We start from the raw sequence: 16,247 nt of genomic DNA on the forward strand, positions 1-16,247 counted from the left end.
CCCGACAGACTTCAGAGTCTTGTCACCCCACCTCCCGAAGGGCTTTGGAGACTCTGCATTCTCCCTCCTCGGGGACCTCAGGGTCCACAGACTCCCCGTCATCAGGATGCTCGGAATCTCCAACCTCCCATTCTCCTGGCCCCTCCCTATACCCAGGACCCACGGAAATCCAAATCCCTCCTTCCCTGGGAGACTTTCCGTCATCTGGATCCACAGAATCTCCAGATTCCCCTTCTCCAGGACCCATCCCATACCCGGGACCCACAGAATCTTCGGATTCCCCTTCTCCAGGACCCATCCCATACCCGGGACCCACGGAATCTCCGGATTTCCCTTCTCCGGGACCCATCCCATACCCGGGACCCACGGAATCTCCGGATTCCCCTTCTATGGGACCCATCCCATATCCACGACCCACTGAATCTCTGGCCTCCCCTTCTCTGGAGTCATCCCTGTCTCCAAGATCCATGGAGCTACCAACCTCCCCTTACCTGAGAGACTCCCTGTCCCGAGGACCCATGGAATCTCCGACCTCCCCTTCTCCGAGCCCCTCCCCGTCTCCAGGACCCACGGAACTCCAATCCTCCCCTTCCCTGGGAGACTCCCTGTCCCCAGGACCTACGGAATTTCCAGCTTCCCCTTCTCTGAGCACCTCCTCATATCCAGGACCCACGGAACTCCCATCCGCCCCTTCCCTGGGAGACTCCCCATCCCCAGGACCCACAAAATCTCCGGCCCTCCCTTCCCTGAGAGCACCCATCTCCCCAGGGCCCCAAGAATTCTCAACCATTCCAGTCCCCAAGACTGGGCCATCAGAATTCCCTGCCTCCTCTTCTTCATGGCCTCTAGACTGCCAGGGATTTGGTCCCACTGCAAGGATCTCTGGGTCCCTCATCACTCCCATGCAAGGGTTCTGGGGAATGGACAGAGCTTCCACTTCTGTAGACTTTGTCCTTTCCCCGGAGCTCTCGGGGTTCCTGCGATGCTCTCCTGATCCTGGGACATCAGAGCCCCTGTGTCCCCCCTCTCCGCTCCCGGGAACCTTAGCCAGCAACCCCGAAACCACGCCCCAGGGTGCCGAGCTCCACACCGACCCCAGGATCGCAGGTCGGGGGTCAAACGGGGCACGGGTCACCACCTTCCACGAGCTGGCACTCAGGAGGCGCCGCCCCATGGCCTCCGCTCCCCGCCCGCCACCCCCCCCCACCTGCTGAAGGCGCCCCACCACCACCAGTGATCACCTTCCGGGAGCTGAGATGGAGAGGGCAGGTCAACGGAGTGGGGCCTCGGGAGGATGGGGTGGAGGAGACGTCCCTCCCAACGGACGGACCGTCTTCAGCGGCAGGAAGCAGTGGAGGTCGGGGAATGGCTGACGGTGGAGCCAAGCCGGCGAGGGAAGGTAGGAGAATGGGGAGCACTCCCTCGGTGGCACTCCATGGGGCTGGTAAAGGTCAAGATTCAACTTATTGTCATGTAATAAAGACAGTGCAAAATTGTACGGAATTTGCTTTTGTCTGTTCTAAGGCAGACAGATTCGCCATCGGCAGAAATTACCAGAAGCGCCTCTTGGAGTCAGAGAGAGAGAACCAAAAGAGTGCTTCCCCCCCCCCCCCCCCCTACCCGAGTCACCGAGTGTCCGTGGATTCCCCCTGCAGCTCTTCTACAGCCCCACAGACTCCAGTCCAAACCATCGGCCGCCCGAGCTCCAGATCTGAACCTCCGACATGGTCAGGAACCCTTCAGTGCCCTCGGCACCTCCTCGCATCCCGGTTTGTATACCTGGTGCCCCCTCCAGTGGTTGCAGCCTCAAGCCACCACCAGCTCACCCCTTGTGTGTTTCGTCAGCCTCAGAGCCCCCCTCGCTGGTCCGCTGCCGTGGTCACCGTCCTGTGGGTTGTCTCCTCTGCTTCTCTTCTCCTCCTCGGATGGGGGGGGGGTAGCCTCCCCGGTTTCTGCGCCAGCCCTCCGCTCCACCCTTCCCCACCGGAGTCTGCAACCCCTCGTGGCTGCTGCCCATCATGGGCGCCGCCATCTTGGGCCTAAACCCCGCGGTCGCAGGGTTTTTAATTAAACCACTGTTGGCTCCTCTCACAGGCCGTTTAAAGCCCGTATGGAGTTGACGGCGGTTGGACCCTGCAGTGGGGCTGTGTCTCCGCTCCCCGCTCCCAACCCCCCCCCCCCCCCGTCCCTCTGCAGGGAGGCTCCTGTTGTTACCCCCCTCCCCTCCACCCAGTTCACTGAGAGACCCAGGCAGTTCTATCCCCTCCTGCAAACACCAGTGATGTAGGCAAGTCTTCAAACTGTGGGCTGCTTCTAGCACAAACACCATGGCCCTACATTCAAGTGGGCTGGCTCCCTTTGGCTCTGTAACCACCCCATGCTCTGTGCTGTGTAACACCACCTGTTGTATTTCACTGTGAGGTTAAAACATTACAGCACAGTACAGGCCCTTCGGCCCATGATGTGGTGCTGACCTATACCAAAAAAAGCAACCCTTTCTACCTCATAACCCTCTGTTTTTCTTTCATCTGTGTGTCTAAGAGTCTCTTAAATGCCCCTAATGTTCCAGCCTCCACCATCACCCCGGCAATGCATTCCAGGCCCCCACAACTCTCTGTGTAAAAAAAATCTTACTCCCTGACGTCTCCCCCAAACCTTCCTCCTTTCACGTTGTACAAACGTCCTCTGGTGTTTGCTACTCCCACCCTGGGAAAAAGGCGCGGGCCATCCACCTTATCAGGTCGGTGGGGATGAGCTGATCATCAGATCAGCCATGATCTCATTGCATGGCAGAGCAGGCTTGATGGGCTGAATGGCCGACTCCTGCTCCTATTTCTTACGTTTGTTTCGCTGCATCCGGATCAGACAATTTGCTTTGTCCTCTGGCCTGTGGAACAGGGATCCAGGAAAGATATCGGAGCAATTACTCAGGGACAGAGGACTGGGCGGTGGGCAGGTCAGGGAGGCTGATGTGGATAACTGGGCTCTCATTACTGGCCAGGTGATTGGCGTGATCTTGATAAACAAGCGCTCAGGTTCGAGGGTTGAAGGACTCCAATAGAAGAACATCAGAAACAGGAGCAGGAGTCGGCCACTCGACCCGTCGAACCTGGGCTGCCATTCAATGAGATAATGGCTGATCTGATGATGGGCTCATCTCCACCCACCAGTCTTTTCCCCATATACCTTAATTCCCCCACTATGTAAAAATCTATCCAATCTTGTCTTAAATATGTTTACTGAGGTCGCCTCCACTGCTTCAATGGGCAGCGAATTCCACAGATTCCCCCCAACTCTGGAAAAAAAAACAGTTCCTCCTCATCTCCATCTTCAATCTACCAGCCTGAATCTTCAGGCTTTGTCCCCTCGTTCTGGTCTCCCCCATCAATGGGAACAACGTATCTACCTCCATATTGTTTATTCCTTTCCTAATTTTGTATGTTCTTTCAGATCCCCTCTCATTCTAAATTCCAGTGAGTACTGTCCCAGATGACCCAATCTCTCCTCAAAGGCCAACCCTTTCATTTCTGGAATCAACCCGGTGAACCTACTCTGCACCACCTCCAAAGTCAGTACATCCTTCCTCAAGTAAGGAGAACAGAACTGCACGAAGAACTCCAGATGCTGAACCCATGTAGCAGACAGGAAGGGCTGAATGGCCTCCTGTCCATTGGTAACAGGTTCCAGCCTCCTATTCTGATGTACCAGGTCAGAGAGGAGCTATGGCTTTCTGGCCCAGTAAAGATGAGGAGTGGCTGAACAGCCTCCGGTCACTGTGTAACAGTGTGGAGAGGGGCTGAATGGCCTCCTGTCTCCATGTATCAGTTGGAGAGGGGCTGAATGACCTCCTGTCCCCATGTATCTGAGCAGAGAGGGGCTGAATGGCCTCCTGTCTCCATGTATCAGTTGGAGAGGGGCTGAATGACCTTCTGTCCCCATGTATCTGAGCAGAGAGGGGCTGAATGGCCTCCAGTACTCATGTAACAGAGTGGAGAGGGTCTGAACGACCTCCTGTCCCCATATCCAGGCCAGGAAGGGGGTTGAGCGGTGTCCCCATGTCCCATCCAGGGTGGGGCTGAATGGCCTCCTGTCCCCATGTCCTGTCGAGGGAAGGGACTAAGTAGTGTCCCTGTGTCCCAACCAGGGAGGGAGGTGAGCAGTGTTCTCGTGTCCCATCCAGGGAGGGGGCTGAGCAATGTCCCCGTGTCCCAACCAGGTAGGGGGCTGAGCAGTGTCCCTGTGTCCCATGCAGGGAGGGGGCTGAGCAGTGTCCTCGTGTCCTGTCCAGGGAGGGGGCTGAACAGTGTCCCCGTGAGCAGTGGTGGGGTGTCAGAAGAAGGCACCCATTGTGATAGGAGCACTTTGGTGGTGCAGGGGTTAATGACGTCACGCTGGGGAAGGTTTGATCAGATCAGGAAGCCTGTGTCCTGGCAGCCTGCAGCGATCACAGGCCTGTGAACCATGGTGATGGGAGCTGGGAGCCAGTGTCCTGCCTGTAGGTAGCAGGAGGAGTAACAAAACAAGGCCCTGGCCTTGAGGTATGTGTGGGAGTGGGACCATCTGAGATGGGGGGGGGGGGTGGGGCATAACGACGCGGCGTGTTGTTCGTCAGAGGCAGGATATCACCAGCAATGACTTATGTCCCTGTCTGTAAACAGGACAATCCTTGCTGTCAGGTCCCCGACACCTCTCGCTGTCTCTGTAACCCCCCACCCCCATGTCTCTTTAATCCCCAACGGTCCCCTACACCCCTTCCTGTCTCTGTAACGCCCACCAATCCCCTACACCCATTCTTGTCTTTGTAACCTCCCCCCCACCTCGCGTCCCCAACACCCCTCCCTTTTCTGTAACCCCCAACACCCCTCCCTGTCTCTGTAACGCCCTCAAATCCCCAACACTAGTCCCTGTCTCTAACCCCCCCCCCCCCCCCGGTCCCTTACAGCCCTCCCTGTCTTTGTAACCCCCTCCGGTCCCCTACACCCTTCCCTGTCTCTGTAACCTCCTCCCTTCAGTCCCCTACACATCTCCCTGTCTCTGGAACCCCCATCCCCACCCCCACCCCGCTCCGTCCAGTCCCTACACTCCTCCCTGTGTCCATAACCCTTTCTGGTCCCCTACACCCGTCCCTGTCTCTGTAATCCCCTCTGGTCCCCTACACCCCTCGCTGTCTCTATAACCCCCCCCTCCCTTCAGTCCCCTACACACCTCCCTGTTTCTGTAACCTACTCTGGTCCCCTACACCCCTCCCTGTCTCTGTAATCCCCTCTGGTCCCCTACACCCTTCTCGGTCCCCGACACCCCTCCCAGTGCCAGGCACCACTGGATAAGGTGTTGATTGCCCTGTTATGTGGCATTGTGCATTCTTGTTCTCCCTTGTTATATCTGTATGTCTGGAGTTTTGACTAACTCATGGTTATTCTCTGTTCTTCATTCTCTCTCTCTCTCTCTCTCCCCCTCCCCCATTGGCTGGTGTCACTATCCCCCTCACACCTTCCCTCCCCTTCCTCTCCCTCCACCCCTTTCCTTCCTCCTGCATCTCTTTCCTTTCCCCTCAACCCCTGGTCTACCCTCCTCTCCCCATTTCCTTCTCCCTCCCCTGCTCTCTCCTCTTCTTCCCTCCCTCCAACCCTTTCCCTCCTATCTCTGTAACCCCCTCCATCTATCCCTGCCTCTGTAATCCCCTCCATTACTGTCTTTCCATTTCACTGCCTTCTCTCCATCCCTCCCCTCCCCTTCCCCTCTCTTCCTTCCTTCTCCCTTCCTCCTCTCTCTCCCTTCCCCCTTCTTCCCCCTCCCCAATCCCACCCCTCTACCTCCTTTGCTCCTCTCTCTTCCCTTGCTTCTCCCTTCCCCCTTCCTTACCCCTCACCCCAACCTGTGCTATGTGTTCATTCTGTCTCTGTGCTGTCACCTTCTCCCTGGTCCTACACTGTTCCCATCCCTTCCTCCCTTTGACCCCCTCCCTCTCCCCATTCTCTGCATCCTTCCCCTCTCTTTCCCTCCCTCCTCTCCCTTCTCCTTCCATTCCTCCCCTCTCTCCCACTCCCTTTCCACTCCCTCCCTCCCCTTTCCTCTCCCCTCTCGCCTACCCCTTCCATCCTTCTACTCTTTCCCACTCCACCCCTCTCTCCCACTCCTCCCCTTTCTCTCTTCCCTCTCTCCCACTCTCCTCTCTCCAAATCTCTCTCCCCTCTTTCCCTCTCCCTCTCTCCTCTTTCACTCCCCTCTCTATCACTCTCATTCCCTCTTCCCTCTATTTCCCCCTCTCACTTCTCTCTCCCACCCTCTCCTTCCTATCATTCATCCCCCATCTTTCTCCCTCTCACTTCCTTTCACTCCCTCTCTCCACTTCCCTCCCCTCTCACCCTCCTCTCCCTCCCCCCTCCATCCCCCCTCCATCCCCTTCTCCTCTCACCCCTCCATCCCCTTCTCCTCTCTCTCCCCTTCTTACTCCACCCTCCCCCTCTCCCACCTCTCCCACCCCTTCACAGACCCCTCACTCCTGCGACCAGTCCAGTCCTACCTGCTCTGTTTCTCCTTCCCCAACCCCAGCTACTCCCACATCGAGCCCCCCACCACTGACGATTCCCGAGACCCAGAGACTGGACGTCCCTCCCCTGTTGGGGCCTACACCCCCCCTCAGCGAGGAAGCCTGTTCCTGCCCTCATCACCTGGACACCATTCCCTCTGCTCCCCACCCTTCCTCCGAAGATGGAGCTTCCCACCCTCCTACCTCGCCCCTGTCCCTTACCTACCCCTGGGCTGCCCCTCACCCCTGGGGCTCTTCTTCAGCCTGGCCTCCCCATCCCCTGACCTCCCCAACCCCAGGGACATCCACCCCCCGCAGAGTGCTGGTCGGAGTGACCGTGGATCGGGAGTCAGCGGTGAAGGGTTCTCCATCTGGAACACTGGCAGTAAGTTCCTCTCGTTGCCTGGACCACCCCCTCATGCAGGCACACTACCCTTCTCTCCCTCTGGGATGCTCACCTCACCCTCCCTGCCCTCCCTTAGAGCTCACAACAGTACCCCACCTCTGCTCGACCCGCACTGCCTCTCTCTCTCCCTCTGCTTCTCCTTTTCTCTGCTTCTCTCCCCTCTCTATCTCTCTCTCCCTCCTCCTCTGCCTTTCTCCCCTTCTCTCCCCTCTTCTATCTCTGCCTCACTCACTCTCTCTCTGCTTCTCTGATTCTTCTCTCATTCCTTGCCTTCTCACTGATTCTCACCCTCTTCCCCTCTCTCTCTCTCTCTCTCTCTCTCTCTCTCTCTCTCTCTACCCCACCCCCCTCCACAATGCCCCTCCCTGCCCCTGTCTTGCATCTCTGCCTGTCTCCTGCCCTAATGGCTGTGGGAATCTCTATGGTGTAGTTAGGAGAGGAGCCAGCCCAATGGTGGGGTATCAGGAGGCACCCCCTCTCTCTCTCCCCCCACCCCCAAGCTGGGCCGTGTCCCCTGTTGGACTCTGAGGAGATAGCAGCTTGATTGAAAACGTCCACAGAGACATTGATGGAGTCCATCAGGGATTGGGGCTGACGAGGAGATGAAGATTTGGGTCAGCCGGTGCTGAATGGTCTCTTCCTGTTCCAGAATAATCAACTCTTGAGGGGCAGAATGGCCTCCTGACCCGCTGAAGGAGTGGGTTTTGGGAAGAAGTGAGGAGGGATGAAGGGGGAAGGTTGGGGAGGGGTGATGTGGGTAGGGTTTGGGAACCTCCCCTGACCCCAGTGCCTCCCAATCTGTGTCCCACAGTGGATCGGAGCCCTTCCACTCCCTGTGAATCTAGCAGGAAGCATCGCAGGATGGATGAAGTGACCCCGGCGGCTGCTATCTCTTCACCATGTCTGGAGACCAAGGGCACAACCCTGAACCCAATGTCCAAGAGAGGTAAGAGGCTGGGGGGAGTCCTTTCCAGGGGTGAACACCCCCTGCCAGGAAAGGGAGGGGCAGCAAAGGAGAGGGGAAGGGAGGTGAGAAGGGGTGAGGGGAGGGTCAGTGAGGAGGGGGTTGGGGCGGTGAGGAGGGAGAGGGCAAAGTGGAGAGAGAGGTGGCATGGAGCGAGGAAGGTACAGAGTGGTGTGAGGGAGGGGTTTAAGGGAGTTAGGGGTCGAGGGAGGGGGTGAGGGAGATGGGGCAGAGGGTGGGATGTGAGGGGTGGAGGATGAGGGAGGGAGGGCTACGATGAAGGCATGTGAGCGAGGGAGGAGAAGTTGAGGTGGAGGTTGAGGTGTGGGAGGGAGGAGTACGATGAAGGCATGTGAGCGAGGGAGGGGAAGAAGAGGCGGAGGGAGGGGTGTGAGGGAGGGAGGGGCGGAGGGACCTGAGGCTGACACCTCTCTACCTGCCCCAGGACTGGTGTGGGCGGTCAGTGTGGCTGTGGACAATGTCATCGCCCACTTCAGCGCAGCTCGAAACGTTGTCCAGAAGGTAGGGGCAAAACTCCCTAAGGTGGTCCGTGTGGGAGGGGTTGGTGAGGAGGGAGGGGGACGGTGAGGAAGGAAGGGGCAGTGAGGAAGGAGGGGGACGGTGAGGAAGTGGGGGGGGGAACCGGTGAGGAAGGAGGGGCAGTGAGGAAGAAGGGGGCGGTGAGGAGGGAGGAGGTGGTGAGGAAGTGGGTGGGGTGGTGAAGGAGGGAGAGATATTGGGGAAGGAATGAGGAGTGATGAGAAGGGAGGAAGAGGCAGTGAGGAGGGATGGGGGGGGCGGTGGAAAGGGAGAGTGCAGAGGAAAGGGCAGGGAGGGAGGGTCGGTGAGGAGGGAGGTAGAGAACCTGCCTCCAGCCTTGGGATGTCCCGTGTCCTGTGCCATATGGCTCACCCATCACTCCCGCTCGGATCTCTCCCTTTTCTTACTCCCTTCATTCCCTCTTCTTTCTTTTTCCATTTTCCCTGTTCCCCCCTCCCTCTCCCTTCCCACCCTCACGTCCCCTCTCTCTTCAACCCTTCCTTTCTCCTCTCTCCCTTCCTCTCTCCCTTCAACCCCTATCTTCCCCCTCCCCCCTCTCCCTCCCTATTCCCCTCCCTTCCCCATCTTTCCCTCCCTCTCTCCACCCCTCCTTTGCCCTCTCCCACTTCCCTCCCCATCCTTTCCCTTCCCCTCTCATCCCCCCCTCCCTCCCTCCTCCCCCCACCCCAGACACAGCTGGGAACAGCAGAGACAGCCCGCGGCTCGGACACATGCTGCTGGCCAGCCTGTGCCCTGCCCTCACCGCTGTGCTGGGCGATGGGTTGAAGGTGTACCGACACGACCTGGTCATGGGCAGGAGGCCCAAACTCCCCCTGGACCGTGGTAGAAATCTCTGTGAAAGCAGGTAGGTCCCTCATTCACTGTGGCTCAGATCCCCACTCCATGATCCCACCTCAGGGTGCCCCCTCACTGGAGGATTATCTACCATTACCTTTGCACTTCAAGTTCAAGTTTATTGTCATCTGATTGCACCCTGATGAAATTGTGTTCTCTAGTCCTTGGTGCAAAATACGCGGACATAACACACACACAGACAAACAATACACATGCAGGGCAAGTATTCATATATACAAAACCTTGTTTTGTGAATATGAGGGTCTCAGAGGGTCAGTGTGAGCCGTTTCTTTGGTCGTTCAGCATTCTCACTGCCCATGGGAACAAGCTGTTCCCCAGCCTGGTGGTCCTGGCTCTGATCCTCCTGGATCTCTTCCCCGACTGGAGCAGCTGGAAGATGCTGTGTGCGGGGTGGAAGGGGTCCTCGATGATTTTGCGCACCCTCTTCAGACAACAATCCCGATATATCACTTCTATTTGGGTGAGGTGGGGAGAGAGGCCCCAGTGATCCTCTCTACCGTTCCTGTGGATGGACCTCCAATCCATTTCTCTGCAGCGACCGTCCGTCCTGCAGCCGGCCAGGACACTCTGGATAGAGCTCCTGTAGGTTGGCATGATGGTGGCCAGGAGCCTTACCCGTTTCAGTCTTCTCAGTAAGTGCAGTCGCTGTTGCGCCTTCCTGACAAGTGAGGAGATTTTGAGTGTCCACAAAAGGTCACTAGTTAATTGGACTCCACAGAACTCGTATATCAAGGAGTTCCTGTACCTGTGTGGCCTGCAACCAATAGGAATGTCACTTCATGTATGTATGGCAAACAATCGATCAGTTATTCATCCATTCCCCTTTGGGGCTGGATCTGAACCCTGGGACCTCCATCCCAGCTGTGAGAGCATCTTCAGCTGTTCAAGGGGGCAGTTCTCACTCCCACACCTACCTCGAGGGGGTCGATAGGGATAGGCAATAAATGCTGGCCTTGTGACCGTTTCTCTCGTTTTCCTCCCAACCCACCCCCCCAACAGATCACACTCCGCGGCACCTGTACAACGTGTTCCATCAGCTCGATGGACTCTCCCAGCTCAGCAACTCCCAGCGGAAGTTCAATGCCTTTGTGTTTGCTCTGTTGAAGTAAGTGTCAGGAGGTGGGATTTGCCCCTCTCCTTCCCTCCCTCTCCTTCCCTCCCTCTCCCCTTCCTCTTCCCTCCTCCTCTCTTTCCCTTCTCCTCTCCTTCCCCTTCCCTCCCCCTCCTTCCCTCCTTCTCTCCTTCCCTCCCCCTCCTCCCATCCCCTCCCCCTCCTTCCCCCTCCCCTCCCCTTCCTCCTCTTCCCTTCCTTTCTCTCCTTCCCTCCCCCCTCCTCTTCCTTCCTTCCTTCCCTCCCTCCTCCCCTTCCCTCCTCTCTTTTCCCCTCTCCTGCTTTCACTCTCCCACCTTCCTCCCCTCTCCCTCCTTCCTCCCTTCATCCCTCACTTCCTCTCCAGCTCTTCCCCCCCCCCCCCCACACACATGCACCCATGACCATTTGTACTCACACTTTGCACCATCTTTTTCCCCACAGCCTCAAGCTACTTGATTTCTGGATGGCTTCCCTGCAAAACTATGCAGGTGAGTGCTTCCCGACTCCTCGCTCTCTCCCCGCTCCACCGAGTCCCTGAGGAACTCTACACACTGTCGGCCTCACCCCCGGGTGCCCCTGACCTCTCGCTCTCTCCCCTCTCCACAGGAGCCCTGAAGACTCTCTACACCCCGTCAGCCTTCCTATGTCTCTCTCACTCTGGGGTCTTCGAGGAACTTCTGCTCCTTTTGCAGCCTCTCTCCGCCCTCTCCTTCCAGCTGGACCCCCTCTTTGAGTACCACCACTCCCCCCAGGCCTCCGAGATGGCCAAGCCTGGACACACAGTGCTGAGTGCAGATCAGCTGGACAGGACCTGGCGGCAAGGAGATGAGGAACTGTGCGCTCCAACGGCAGGCCAGACCTTTCCGGGTTCACCAGCAGGGGTAGAGGAGGGCTACAGGTTGCAGGAGACTCTCGACCAGGTGTCGTCATGGGCATGGAGACTTGGACGGGCAGTACTGGAGCTCGGGGTGGACCGAGAGGCACAGAGCGCTACCAGGCCATCGGATGTCAGTGTAGGCTGGTGGGGTCAGCTGGCCAGGAGCTGCCAAGTGGACCTCCTGCTCCCCCATCGCCCCTCAAGAGGCCTGGGTACAGGGCCTTGGTGGGGAGAGGTGGCCAGAGCACAGTACAATCCCATGCCCGGGGCACAGCGGGATTCCATGGTGGGAGCACAGCATGATCTCACAGCTGAAGCAGAGAGCAATCCCACGAATGGAGTACAGCACAATCCCATGGCCAGAGCACAGGGCACTCCCACAGATGGTGCAGGGCTCGAGGACAGGCCCTGGGACATTCCACACAGCACGGGGACACCTCGGCTAACCCTGGCCTCGCTCTTCGGTGCCAGGATCCCCAGCATCCACTCTCCCCGTCACCCGGAGCACTCACGGAGCAGGTAAAGAGGCACTTCCTCCACCCCTCGGTCCCATCCTCACTTCCCTCTCCCTAATCTCTCCACACCCTCCCTCCCCATCACCTCTCTCTCCCTCCTCCTCCTCCCTCCCCCTCCATCTTTCCCTCACACCTCCAGCCCTCCCTCATCCCTCCCTCCCACTCCCCTCTCCATCACTCCCTCCCTCACACCTCTCCCTTCCCCATCTCTCCTTCACCTCCCCCCCCCTCCCCTATCCTTCCTCTTCCCCACTCCCTCTCCCACTTCCCCTTCAGTCCCCCAGGCCAGGGTCCACCCAGAGAGGGTGCAGAGACTCACTAGGAGGTTTGCAGGTCTGGGCCTTATGGAGAAGGGGGGACATTTCCCACTGAAGTGGGGCAGGCTGAGGTGGTGGGGGGGAAAGGGGGGCCACATGGAGGTCTAAAAAATCCAGAGATGTCTGGATCAGATGGAGTCCCCCTGGGGGCACAGGATACAGAGCAAGTGCTGAAAGAAGTGGTGGCGGTGGGCGTTGCTCAAGGGGGTAATAGCCAAACGAGGTTTGGCATGGGCTTGTGGGATCCTGGTCTGAACCCCACGATGGAGAGACAGCCCCTCCCTCTGTCTCTCCAGTGGGAAAATGCATGAAGCTTTCATTAAAGAAAATAGCAAGGCTTCTGGAGTGAAATGAATCCATCAGGCAGACACAGCATAGATTCAGCAAAGACAGGATACAATGAGTGGTAGATAGAGGGGAACAGCTGGACGTTGATTACCTGGATTCCCAGAAGGTGTTTGATAAGGTGCTGCATAAAAGACTTATGCAGAAGATCAGGGTGCATGGAGTTGGGGGGTGACGTATTAGCATGGATAGAGGATTGGTTAACCAATAGAAAGCAGAGAGTTGGGGTACAGGGGTGTTTCTGGTTAGCATTCAGGATGCCACAGGGGGTCCATAACTTTAAAAAAAAATCAAATGTAGACATACACCTCAGTAACAGGTCGTTTCGGCCCACAAGCCCAAGCCTACACCCCATTAACCTACAACCCCGGTACGTTTTGAAGGGTGGGAGGAAACGGGAGCCCCCGGGGGAAACCCACGCAGACACGAGGAGAACATACAGACTCCTTACAAAAAGCGTGGGATTCGAACACCAGATCCGATCGCTGGTGCTGTAACAGTGTTGCGCCAACTGATATACACAATGTACATTAACGATCTGGAAGAGGGGACAGGGCGTTGTGTATTTAAGTTTGCTGATGACTGAGTGGAAACACAAATTGTGCAGAGGACACAGAGAGTCTGCAGAGGGATATCGATAGGTTAAGTGAGTGGGCAAGGGTCTGTAAGATTGAGTACAATGCTGGTAAATGTGAGGCCGTCCACTTTGGAAGAAAGAATGGAAGATCAGATTATTCTTAAATGGCAGGTGATTGCAGTGCGCTGCCGTGCAGGAGGACTTGGGAAGGCTTGGGCATGAATCGCAAAAGGTTGGTTTGCAGGTGCAGCGGGTTATCAGGAAGACAACTGAAACCTTGGCCTTCAGTGCAGGAGGGATTGAATTTTGGAGCAGGGAGGTTTTGCTGCAACTGTACAAGGTCCTGGTGAGGCCACATCTGGAGAACTGCGTGCAGTTCTGGCCTGCGTACTGGAGGAACGATGGACTGGCTTTGGAGGTGGTGCAGAGGAGGTTCACCAGGTTGATTCCAGAGGTCAGAAGATTATCCTAGGAGAGATTGAGTCATCTGGGTCTGTACTTGCCGGAATTTAGAAGATTGAGAAAGGGGATCTTATATAACATTATGAAAGGCATAGATAAGATAGAGGGAGGTAAATTATTCCCATTGGTGGGGCAACCAGAATGAGGGGACATAGCCTCAAAATTCAGGGGAGTAGATTTAAGATGGAGATGGGGAGGAACTGCTTTTCCCAAAGGTGGGGAATCTGGAATTTGCTGCCCATTGAAGCAGTGGAGGCGACCTCAGTAAATATATTTAAAACAAGGTTGGATAGATTTTTACATAGTCGGGGAATTAAGGGATATGGGGAAAAGGCAGGTGGGTGGCAATAAGTCGATCATCAGATCAGCCATGATCACATCAAATGATGAAGCAGGCCCGATGGGCCGAATGGGTGACTCCTGCCCCTATTTCTTATTTATCCCAGGATAGGACAGGCAGCCTCAGTGAGTGGGCTTGACCCCAGTCCATAGCCCAGGATGGAGCCCCTCTGTCAGTGAGGCGAGGTCAGTGTGTGGGAATGGGGGGTAGGGGAAGAAATGGACCGTCCCCAGAGAGCAGCAACACCTCTGCAGGGTTCCGGAACAGGGGATCAGGAGTTACTGTGTCCTCGTCCCCCCATGGCCCCAGGGTGCCAGTGGTATAATGTCCAGGGTGACCCTACCTTCCTTGTGCTGCAGGCTCCCCTCTGATTGGCTGCAGCTCAACATCATCAACCTGTGGAGAGCGCCCTCAGCAAAGACAGCCCGCCCCCTGGGGACAGGAGAGGTGAAGACCCAGGGAGGAGAGAACCGCTTCTCGGCCAGGTGAATGGCTCAGAGGCCCCATCCATTGCTGTTCTGGGGACTGGAGGTCTATTAAACCGCCCCTCCCATGGCACTCCCTCCTCACCACCGCTCCCACGGGGCTCCCTTCTTATCGCCCCTCTCACAGCGCTCCCTCCTCACTGCCCTTCCCTCCTTACAACCCCTCATTGCCCCTCCCACATGCTCCCCACTCACTGCCCCCTCCCACGGTGCTCCCTCCTCACTGCCCCTCCCTCCTCAATACCACTCTTCACCACCCCTTCCTCCTCATCACCCCTCCCACGGCGCTCCTTCCTCTCCTCCATACACTTCATCACTACCCCTTCCACAGCATTAGTCTGGTGAGATTGTGAGCATGAAAGGAGAGAGGAGGGGGAGACGGGAGAGGAAGGGTGGGAGAGGGGGCGGGGGAAGGCGAGATGGGGAAGGGGAAGATGGGGAGGGGGATTCGGATGGGAGGAGGAGACAGTTGTGAGATGTGGATGGGGAGAGATAATGGGGCCTGGTCTGCTACGCTGATATTCTCTCTGTCCCCAGGATGGTGCGGACCCTGTGCGATCACCAGGCTGTGGAGGATGGGCACCTCGATTTCAGGAGGGGTGAGACACTCGAGGTGCTGGGCTGCTTCAATGACGCCTGGATCCGCTGTCGCCGTGGCAACACCTCAGGACTGGTGCCCATTGAGTACACATCGCTGGTGTAGCCTTGTTGTCCCCCTCCCCATTCCGTAAGAGTCCTCAACCCAGCCCCAGACTCCTTCCCCATCCAGCCCGTACTTAGAGAGATTCCCCCACCCCACCAGGACACTGGCTCTCACCGAGGATGGGGTTCCCGGGGACAGGATAGTTGGGGGCTTGCTGCTTCCTGTGGGAAGGAATTCCCAGCAGCACTGACTCCCTGGGAGTCCCAGAGACACCAATTCTTCCTATGGGAAGTCATGACCCTTGGAGGGGAAGGTATCCCTGGTGGCACCCACACCTCATGGGTGCAGTCCTTCCCTGGGGGAAGGTATTCCAAGAGTGACAAACTCTCCCCATTGGTTCTGCCAGTCCCTGAGGATGGTGGGGTGGTGGGGGGAAGAGGAAGGGATCAACTCCCCCCATGGGTACCGTCTGTCCTTGGGGGGGATGTATTCCCAGAGGACCCAACCGTCTGGGCTTTCCCTGGTGTGGTTGGTTCACTGTCCTGAGTATGTTGGGATAGGACATGCCCAGATAAGAAAGGCTGTCTATTTCCACCTCGTCTCTCTGTAACCTGATTCTGATACATGACCTGCTGCTGTTCAATAAACTACTGTGCTAGCCAGGATTGGGGTGAATCGCTAGTTTTCAGACACAGTGATTGAGGTAAAAACCACACAGAAATGCTGCAGGAACTCAGCCGTAGGTAAAGATATATTTCCAACGTTTTGAGCCTGAGCCCTTCCTCAACGTAGATGTATAAAACAGGAAGGCATTAGATAAAAGCCGCTTTCAGGTGACCAGAAAACCCAACTGTAAAACTGCCTATTCTACCCCAATGTGGCTGTCGGGTGGCCACCTGAAAGTGGAGAACCCGGCCAGGAGGAGCACTTAGCTAACCCTCCTCCTGTAGGTATCATCTCCGGCTCCAAGAATCCCCCCCGTTGCACCTGAAAGCAGCAGTGGGACTACGTCCACAGGAGCCCGGCGTTCGCTTGGACGCGGCTCTCTTTCAGCCGGCACGTTAAGGTGACAGAAAGGCGTCTTCTCCGCAGCCACCTGAACGTCCCAGCTGCACTCCCACAACCGTGTCTGCCGGCGCGTTATCCGCATCCGAGTACCTGAAAGCAGCTGAAGACTGAGCGGGGGAGAAGTTTAGACCATCAAAAGGAGTTAATTGGAGATAAGAGGAAAGGTGAGAATTGATTTTGTCTCTGTGAAAGGAGACAGAGGGAAGGGGG

General features: G+C 57.0%; 1 protein-coding gene across 1 annotated transcript; it reads left to right on the top strand.

Annotated features, from left to right (window-relative positions):
* The first annotated feature begins 1,224 nt into the window (after positions 1-1,224).
* rusc1 (RUN and SH3 domain containing 1) lies at positions 1,225-15,634 on the top strand. The gene is given in 13 exon segments (XM_069942476.1): positions 1,225-1,399; positions 6,492-6,914; positions 7,747-7,881; positions 8,345-8,464; positions 9,130-9,260; positions 9,262-9,304; positions 9,851-9,947; positions 10,009-10,178; positions 10,315-10,420; positions 10,850-10,896; positions 11,015-11,804; positions 14,201-14,326; positions 14,864-15,634. Coding segments are annotated over 13 exon segments (2,388 nt in total). The 5' UTR covers positions 1,225-1,365; the 3' UTR covers positions 15,030-15,634.
* Positions 15,635-16,247: the final 613 nt, after the last annotated feature.

Source organism: Narcine bancroftii, chromosome 5 (genome assembly GCF_036971445.1).
Source record: "Narcine bancroftii isolate sNarBan1 chromosome 5, sNarBan1.hap1, whole genome shotgun sequence".
Taxonomy (NCBI): Eukaryota; Metazoa; Chordata; class Chondrichthyes; order Torpediniformes; family Narcinidae; genus Narcine; species Narcine bancroftii.